At 39.6% G+C, this 9,812-nt stretch overlaps 1 protein-coding gene across 2 annotated transcripts in view; it reads right to left on the reverse strand.

The window, feature by feature from the left end:
- ZNF182 (zinc finger protein 182) overlaps positions 1 to 9,812 on the reverse strand; it is a 29,651-nt gene extending 19,839 nt beyond the window's left edge. For both annotated transcript variants that reach the window (XM_045877014.3, XM_045877005.3), the window contains exons 1-3: positions 9,669 to 9,812; positions 9,232 to 9,418; positions 8,276 to 8,334 (exon numbers count right to left, since the gene is read on the reverse strand). In XM_045877014.3, coding sequence (XP_045732970.1) covers positions 8,276 to 8,290 — 15 coding nt within the window. In that variant the 5' untranslated portion in view covers positions 8,291 to 8,334; positions 9,232 to 9,418; positions 9,669 to 9,812. The remainder of the gene's footprint in view (positions 1 to 8,275; positions 8,335 to 9,231; positions 9,419 to 9,668) is intronic.

Genomic DNA, 9,812 nt, shown 5'->3' on the forward strand with positions numbered 1-9,812 from the left:
CTATATGCTGCCTACAAGAGATTCATTTTATTTCACTTTTTTTTTTTAAGTAATATCTACACCCAGTGTGGGGCTCAAACTCACAACCCCGAGATCAAGAGTCACATGGCTACTGAGCTAATCAGGCACCCCATACAAGATAATCATTTTAGATCTAAAGACATCTACGGATTGAAAGTGAAGGGACAGAGAAAAATTTATCATGCAAATGGATGTCAAAAGAAAGCCAGAGTAACTACTTATATTGGACAAACCAGACTTTAAAACAGACTGTAACAAGAGACTGAAGCAGTGCACTATATCATAATAAAGGGGACAATCCAACAAGATATTACAGTTGAAAGTATTTATGCACCCAACCTGGAAGCACCCAAATATATAAAACAATTAATAACACGTGCTTTCTTTAATGTTAATAGTGTCCTTGTTTATGTCTAATATCTGGTGCCCTTGCAAGTTACTTTTATTTGTTGTTATTATTATTTGTTCTTGACTATTAACTGTAAGAGGTAACAAAGTGTCTTTGGTAAAAAAAAAAAACAAAACAATAACAAACATAAAAAACTAATTGATAACAATACAATAATAGTAGAGGATATTAACACCCCACTTACATCAAGGGACAGAAAATAAACAAGGAAACGACGGCTTTGAATGACACACTGGACCAGATGGACTTACAGATATATTCAGAACATTCCATCCTAAAACAGCAGACTACACATTCTTTTCAAGTGCACATGGGACATTCTCCAGAATAGATCACAGATTACATCACAAAACAGGTCTCAAAAAATACAAAAAGACTGAAGTCATACCATGCACCTTCTCTGACTGCAACGTTATGAAACTTGAAGTCAACCACAAGAAAAAAATCTGGAAAGACCGCAAACACATAGAGGTTAAACAATATGCTACTGAACAATGAATGTGTCAACCAGGAAATCAAAGAAATTAAAAAAAAATACACGGAAACAAATAAAAATTAAAACACAATGGTCCAAAACCTTTGGGATGCAGCAAAAGCAGACCTAAGAGGGAAGTATATACCAATACAAGCCTACTCAAGAAGCAAGAAGAAAATCTCAAATAAACAACCCAACCTTACACCTAAAGGAACTAGGTAAAAAACAACAAATGAAGCCCAAAGCCAGCAGAAAGAAGGAAATAATAAGGATTAGAGGAGAAATAAATGACACAGAAATTTAAAAAAAAAACAATAGAACAGATCAATGAAATCAGGAGCTGGTTCTTTGAAAAAATTAATAAAATTGAGGGGCGCCTGGGGGGCTCAGTCAGTTAAGCGTCTGCCTTCGAGTCAGATCTCAGGGTTCTGGGGTCAAGCCCTGCAATGGGGAGTCTGCTTCTCCCTCTCCCTCTGCCCCTCCACCTGCTCATGCTCGCTCGCTCTCTCTCTCATAAATAAAATCTTTTTAAAAAATAAAATTGATAAACCTCTAGCCAAACTTATCAAAAAGAAAAGAGAAAGGACCCAAACAGATAAAATCATGAATTAAAGAGGAGAGATCACAACCAACATCACAGAAACACAATTATAAGAGAATATTATGAAAAACTATATGCTAACAAATTGGACAACCTAGAAGAAATGGATAAATTCCTACAAACATATAAGCTACCAAAACTGAAACAGGAGGAAATAGAAAACTTGAACAGACCCATAACCAGCAAGGAAATTGAATCCGTAATCAAAAAACTCCCAACAAACAAAAGTCCAGAGTGCTCACTTCAGCAGCACATATACTATGAAGTCCAGGGCCAGATGGCTGCACAGGCAAATTCTACCAAACATTTAAAGAAGAGTTAATACCTATTCTTCTCAAACTATTCAAAAAAAAAAAAAAAAAAACAGAAAAAGAAGGAAAACTTCCATACTCATTCTATGAAGGCAGCATTACCCTGATACCAAAACCAGATAAAAAACACCACTAAAAAAGAGAACTACAGGCCAATATCCCTGATGAACATGGATGCAAAAATTCTCAATAAAATACTAGCAAACCAAATCTAACAATACATTAAAAAAATCATTCACCACGATCAAGTGGGATTTATTCCTGGGTTGCAAGGGTGGTTCAATATTCACAAATCAATCAATGTGATACATCATAGAACCATACCATCATTTCAATAGATGCAGAAAAAGCATCTGACAAAGTACAACATCCATTCATGATAAAAACCCTTAACAAAGTAGGTTTAGAGGGAACATACTTCAACATAATAAAGGCCATCTATGACAAACCCACAGCCAGCATCATACTCAGTGGGGAAAAACTGAGAGCTTCTCCTCCACAGTCAGGAACAAGACAGGGATGTCCACTCTCACCACTTTTATTTATCTGAGTACTGGAAGTCCTAGCTACCACAATCAGAGAATGAAAAGAAATAAAAAGTATCCAAATAGGCAAGGAAAAACTAAAATTTTCACTATTTGCAGACGACATGATACTGTACAAAGAAAACCCAAAAGACTGCACCAAGAAACTGCTGGAACTGATACACAAATTCAGGAAAGTCACAGGATACAAAATCAATGCACAGAATCTGTTGCATTTCTATACACCACTAATGAAGCAGCAGAAAGAAAAATTAAGGAATCAATCCCAGGGGCACCTGGGTGGCTCAGTCAGTTAAGCATCTACCTTCAGCCCAGGTCATGATCCCAGGGTCCTGGGATCGAGCCCCACATCAGGCTCCCCGCCCGATGGGCAGCCTACTTCTCCCTCTCTACCGCTTATGCTCTCCTGCGTTCTCTCTCTCAAATAATAAAATCTTAAAAAAAAAATCAATCCAATTTACCACTGCACCAAAACCAGTAAGATACCTAGGAATAAACCTAGCCAAAGAGATGAAAGACCTGTACTCTGAAAACTAAAACACTGATAAAAGAAATTGAAGATGACACAAAGAAATGGAAAGACAGGGGTGCCTGGGTGGCTCAGTCGACTAAGCATCAGACTCTTGATTTCAGCTCATGTCATGATCTCAAGGTGGTGATATCAAGCCCCACATGAAGCTTCAGGCTCAGCATGGAGTCTGCTTCAGATTCTCTCTCTCCCTCTCCCCCAACTCATTCTCTCTCTCCCTCTCTCCCCCTTCTCTCTTTTTTTTTTTTTTTAAGATTATTTATTTATTTGACAGAGAGAGAGAGAGCACAAGCAGGGGGAGTGGCGGGCAGAGGGAGAGGGAGAAGCAGGCTCCCCGCACAGCAGGGGGAGCCCAATGTGGGACTCGATCCCAGGACCCGGGATCATGACCTGAGCTGAAGGCAGTCATTTAACCAACTGAGCCACCCAGGCGCCCTCTCTCTCTCTCTCTCAAAATAAAGTAAAATCTTGAAAAAAGAAATGGAAAGACATTCTGTGCTCATGGATTAGAAGACCAAACATTGTTAAAATGTCTATACTACCCAAAGCTCAATCTACACATTTAATGCAACCCCTATCAAAATACCAACAGCATTTTTCACAGAGCTAGAACAATCCTAAAATTTGTATGGAACCACAAAAGACCCCAAATAGCCAAAGCAACCCTGAAAAAGAAAAGCAAAGCTGGAGGCATCACAATTCTATAATCAAAACAGTGTGGTACTGGCACAAAAATAGACACACAGGTCAACAGAACAGACAAAAAACCCCAGAAATGAACCCACAACTATACGGTCAATTAATCTTGGTCAAAGCAGGAAAGAAGATCCAGTGGGAAAAAGTCTCTTCAACAAATGGTGCTGGGAAAACTGGACAGCAACAAGCAAAAAAATGAAACTGGACCACTTTATTACACCATAAACAAAAATAAACTCAAAATCGATGAAAGACCTAAATGTGAGACATGAAACCATAAGAATTGTAGAAGAGAACAACAGCAGTAACTTCTTTGACATGGGCAGAAGCATCATCTTTCTAGATGCCTCCTGAGGGAAGGGAAACAAAAGCAAAAATAAACTAGTGGGACTTCATCAAAATAAAAGCCTTCTGCACAGTGAAGGAAACAATCAATAAAACTAAAAAAGCAACCTTCAGAATGGGAGAAGATATTTGCAAATGACATATCTGATAAAGGGTTAGTATCCAAAACACCTAACAAACTTATAAAACTCAACACCCCATAAGCAAATACTCCAATTAAAAAATGGACAGAAGGTGGCACAGTTTGTTAATAGTTGGACTCTTGCGGGGTGCCTGGGTGGCTCAGATGGTTAAGCGTCTGCCTTCGGCTCAGGTCATGATCCCAGGGTCCTGGGATCGAGTCCCGCATCGGGCTCCCTGCTAGGCGGGGAGCCTGCTTCTCTCCCTCTGCCTCTCTCTCTCTCTCTGACTTTCATGAATAAAATAAATAAATAAATAAATAAATAGTCGGACTCTTGCTTTTGGCTCAGGTTGTGATCTCAGGGTTGTTGAGATCGAGCCCCACGTCAGGTTCCATGCTCAGCACGGAGTCTGAGTGGGATTCTCTCCCTTTCCCCCTCCCTACTGTGCTCTCTCTCTCTCCCTCAAATAAATCTTTTTTTTTTAAAAAATGGGCAGAAGATATGAACAGACATTTTTCCAAAGAAGACGTCCAGATGGCCAACAGACACATGAAAAGATGTGTCACTCATCATCAGGCAAATGCAAATCAAAACTACAATGAGTTATCACCTCACATCTGTCAGAATGGCTAAAATTAACAACTCAGGAAACAACAGATGTTGGCGAGGATGCAGAGAAAGGGGAACCCTCTTATACTGTTGGTGGGAATGCAATACTCTGGAAAACAGTATGGAGGTTCCTCCAAAAGTTAAAAATAGAGCTATCCTACAACCCAGGAAATGCACTACTAGGTATTTATCCAAAGGATACATAGTGATTCGAAGGGGCACATGCACCCCAATGTTTATAGCAGCAGTGTCCACAAGAACCAACCTATGGAAAGGCCCAGATGTCCATCGATAGATGAATGGATAAAGATGATGTGCTATACATATACAGTGGAATATTATGCAGCCATCAAAAAGAATGAAATCTTGCCATTTGCAACAACGTGAATGGAACTGGAGGGTATTATGCTAAGCAAAATAAATCAGTCAGAGAAAGACAAATGCCATATGGTTTCACTCGTATGTGGAATAAGAAACAAAACAGATGAACATAGGGGAAGGGAAAGAAAAATAAAATAAGATGAAAATTGAGAGGGAGGCAAACCAAAAGAGACGCTGAACTCTAGGAAACAAACTGAGGGTTGCTGGAGGGGAGGTGGGGGGGATGGGGTAACTGGGTGACCGGCATTAAGGAGGGCACTTGATGTAATGAGCACTGGGTATTATATACAACTGATGAATCACTAAATTCTACCTCTGAAACTATTAAAAAATTTAGATTTATTATGAACTACAATAAAATACAAACAAAAACTTTCCAATTTTTTCCCAGAATACCAACTGAAGTAAGTAATTTAAGAAAAGATTCCTGAAAATGCAAATGGACCTGAGTGTCCCAGGGCAGTACAATCCTAATTTTTAAACAATGTGCAGGGGTCACTACGAACCCCGTGTCACCAGCAAAACCTGTCAACAATTTGAATGTTTTACTTAAAGTGGAAAAGCAGCTTGCAGTGACATCAGCTTTAGAAAATGAAACATCTGTAAAGCATGAAAATACATCTTTAAAAAAAGTTAAAAATGGGCAGAAGACATGAATAGACATTTTTCCAAAGAAGACATCCAGATGGCTAACAGACACATGAAAAGATGCTCAACATCACTCATCATCAGGGAAATACAAATCAAAACCATGATGAGATACCACCTCACACCTGTCTGAACGGTTACGATCAACAACGTAAGAAACAACATGCACCCCAATGTTTATAGCAGCGTTATCTATAATAGCCAAATTATGAAAACAGCTATATGTTAACTAACTGGAATTTAAATAGAAGCATAAAAAAAAAGACAGCGTGGTACTGACAGAGGGTTAGATATATAGATCAACAGATCAGAGTAGAGTCCAGAAATAGATCCACAAATATGCCAACTGATTTATGACGACCTGCAAAAGCAATTCAAAAGAGAAAAATGATCCTTTCAATAAATGGGATTGGAACAAATGGAATTCCATATGCAAAATAATAATCCTCAACCTAATCCTCACCCCTTATATAAAAATTAACGCAAAAGAGATCATAGGTCTAAATGTAAAACCTAAAACTATGAAACTTACAGAAAGGAAAAAAAATCATGACACAGGATCCACAAAGAGTTCTTAAATATGACACCGAAATCACCATCCATAAAGGAAATAATTCATAAATTGGACATTTTCAAAATTAAAAATTCTTGCTCTGTGAACAATACTGTTATGAGAATAAAAAGACAAACCACACAAACTATGTATCTGACAAAGGACTTGCACACAGAATATATAAATAACTCTCAAAGCTCACTAGTGAGAAAACAATCCAATTTTAAATGGGCAGAAGAGTTGATTGAACACTTCATCAAAAAGGATACACAAAAAGTAAATAAGCATATATAAAGATCTTAAACATCATTAGCTATTAGTGAAACCCAAATTAAAGCCATGATGAGATACCAACTATACTGCTAGAATGACTAAAATTAAAAATACTGACAATACCAAGTGCTGACAAAAATGTGAAGCAACTGTAATTCTTATACATTGCTGGTGGTGATGGTGGAAATGAAAAATGATTCATTCTGGAAAACAATCTGGCAGATTCTTAAAAAGGCAAACATACACTTACCATATGACCCAGCAATCCAATATTTATTCTAGAGAAATGAAAACCTATGTTGACACAAAAACCTGTGTATGAAGGTTTAAAGTAGTTTTACTCATAATTGCCAAAAACTGGAAATAATTCCAATGTCTTTCACCAGGAGAATGGATAGATAAGCTGTGGTACATCAATACCATGGAAGACCACCCAGCAATAAAAAGAACTGACACACACAGCTTGTCTGAATCTCCAGGGAATTATACTGAGTAAAAAATATCCTCAGTTTCAGAAGGTCACATACTATATGATTTGATTTTTATCACATTCTTGAAATGACAAAATTCTAGAAATGGAGAATGGTAATTCCTAGGAGTCTAAGAAGGGGAGGATTGGAGAAAAGGGATGGATCTGGCTATAAAAGGGTAACATAAGGGATCCCTGCAATGCTGGAGCTATGTCTTGACCATAGCAAAGTCAACATCCTGGTCATGAAATTATACTATAGCTTTGTAAGATGTACTATTGGGGGAAACAGGTAAAGGATACACAGGATCTCTCTGTATTATTTTTATAATTGCACGTCGATTGATTATCTCAAAAGAACGTTTAATTTTTTAAAAAAAAACGTTACATACCACATGATTCCTTTTATATGACATTCTTGAAAAGATAAAACTGTTGTGACACAGAACAGATCTGTGGTTGCCTGAGGTTACAGGTGGGGAAGGACAGAACCATAAAGGGATAGCATAAGGCATGTTTTTGGCCTGATGAAACTATTCTCTATCCTATAGATTAGTTACACGCATCTGTATTCATGAAATGCCTTCATCTCAGCACTGACCTTAACAATGCCAAATGTGTTCACATTTATTGTACTGGACAACAACAAAATCAATATTCCTGCACACTAATTTAAAAAACATTTTTTTAGTGAAAGAAAAAAGATGGTTGGCTGTGAGCATCTGCAGGACTCTGTCTCTTGGCCAAATGAGAATCCAAAGTTGGACTGATAAAATTACTTCGGAAAAATGATTTCAAGAAAAATTTCAAGTTCCCTAAGACATTTTATTCCCAAATTACACCTTGACATTATGTCTCCAGCTCACTGAGGAATGCTCTAAGAAATACCGGCAGGAAACCAGGCTGTGGTTGAAGACAATTCCACCATCCACATGAAGACTCAGAAAAGAAATGCCATGGAAGGCAATTCCAGGAAACCTTTACTTCCCTGAGGACTTGGTGCGCTCTCTCCTGATGAGTAAGGTGAGCCAGCTTCCTAATTAAGTTTCCCTCTGGCAGCCAGAGGCTCGAAGAAGAGAAATCCGTAAGTCAATGTTAGTATCTGTCACACCCTAAGTCCTCCGCATGTCTACACTCTAACCTGGCCTTGCCGCTGTCTCTCATTCGCCCTGATCCTAATGCTTATTTACAAATAATTTCCTATCTTATGTCAGAAATTCCTACATAGCTCATCACATCCATGGTACCAAACAAAAAAAAAAGAGGAAGGAACAGACTACATACTTACCTGGGGTTTGGCCATTTCCTGCTCTTCTTGGGAAAAGGCAGAGATGTGCGAAGCCCGAGCTGGAAGAATGGAGAAGTGTACAGCATATGAGAGAACCCATCAGGCATATCTGCCCAGAATTATCTGCCTAGGAATCCCCTCACATGAGCTGGGCATGAGGCCACCCTGTGGAAGTTTGGGCAACCATGCGGTTTTAACAACCACCTGTGTATTCTTGACTCTTTTCCTCACCTGAGCTTCTAACACAAAAAGGTTTTTTTTCTATATATACTTGTGTACTGACCCAGAAATTGTATTTCCAGGTATTTCCTTTAATGAAATTATTCTAATACATCACAATTCCTCTGTAAGTACCTTCATCTCAGCACTGACTTCATGAATGCCAAAGTTAATCCTATATGACTCAAAATAAGAGACTAATAAGGAAATACAAGGGGTGAAATCCTACATAGCTATTAAAAACACCGTTGTATGGAACTGTATGCTTTAGTATCTGTGTACTTTTCTGCACATATATCTAAATTAAAAGTTTTTAAAATGTCACAGAATAAATTAAGCTGAATCACAGTAAAACTTCTAAATGAAAAAAAGGTAGGTTATAAAACTGCAGGAACCCATCTCAAACTATATGTGACATGTTTAAAAGACGCACACTCCTAATACACACCAAAAACTCTAAGAATGGACGTTTAAATGTAGGGGGATAAAATGAATTCCTTTTGATTTTCTTTTCCTCTATTTTTAATTAATCTGTAATTCAAATGTGCTAGTATTTGTTAAACGCCAAGAAAACTGAACTTTTAAAAACTGTCATCCTCCTGACGTTTTAAGCCCGACGATCCCCCCCCCCCCCCGCCACCAGACCCTGCAGCACCAAGCCTCGCCCACCCCACCCCCAAACCCCAAGCTCTAAGCTCTGAGGTGAGTCCTCTCAGGTGCCTCTTCCTTCTCCTCACCTCACTGGGGCCGGCTTGCCCAGGAGCCAGAAGGAAGCCTTCGGGTGCAGATTCACTTCGGCTGGAGCATTCACACCAGGCCCCTACCTGGGGGCGTGGGCAAGGGGAGAGGGGCACAGGGAGAGGTGGGGCGCGCCTAAGGAGGGACCTGAGGAGTGCGTATGAACCCTTAGCGCAGGTCACTGTGCTGGAAAATGTGTAGAAGTCAGCGTTTAACAAGCCCCATTCAACCCCGACTAGTACCATAACTTTGTCCACCATCGTGCGCACAGACCTTCATTCGGTCTCCCATCACTCACCCCACAACTCCCCACATCAATGACCGCCCCCCCACATCCCCCTTCCTTCGTTCCCCCCAGAACTCCCCATCACTCAGCCCACCACCTCTAGCACTCGCCCTCTCAACCCCTCTCCCTCTCTCTCTCTCTCTCTCTCACCCTCTCGACAATAGATTTTCTGCTCACTGCAGAGGAGACCAGTACAAGACCTGGCCCTAAGAAGCACTTCCGCTTCGGGACCAAGTCGGGCTCCGCAGCCCACAGGGCTGCAGCAGCTGGGTGTGCGCACGCTCAGTGGGGGCT

The sequence above is a fragment of the Mirounga angustirostris genome, unplaced genomic scaffold (assembly GCF_029215605.1).
Source record: "Mirounga angustirostris isolate CCGP_5_RB_7025 unplaced genomic scaffold, mMirAng1.0.hap1 SCAF_11, whole genome shotgun sequence".
Lineage (NCBI taxonomy): Eukaryota > Metazoa > Chordata > Mammalia > Carnivora > Phocidae > Mirounga > Mirounga angustirostris.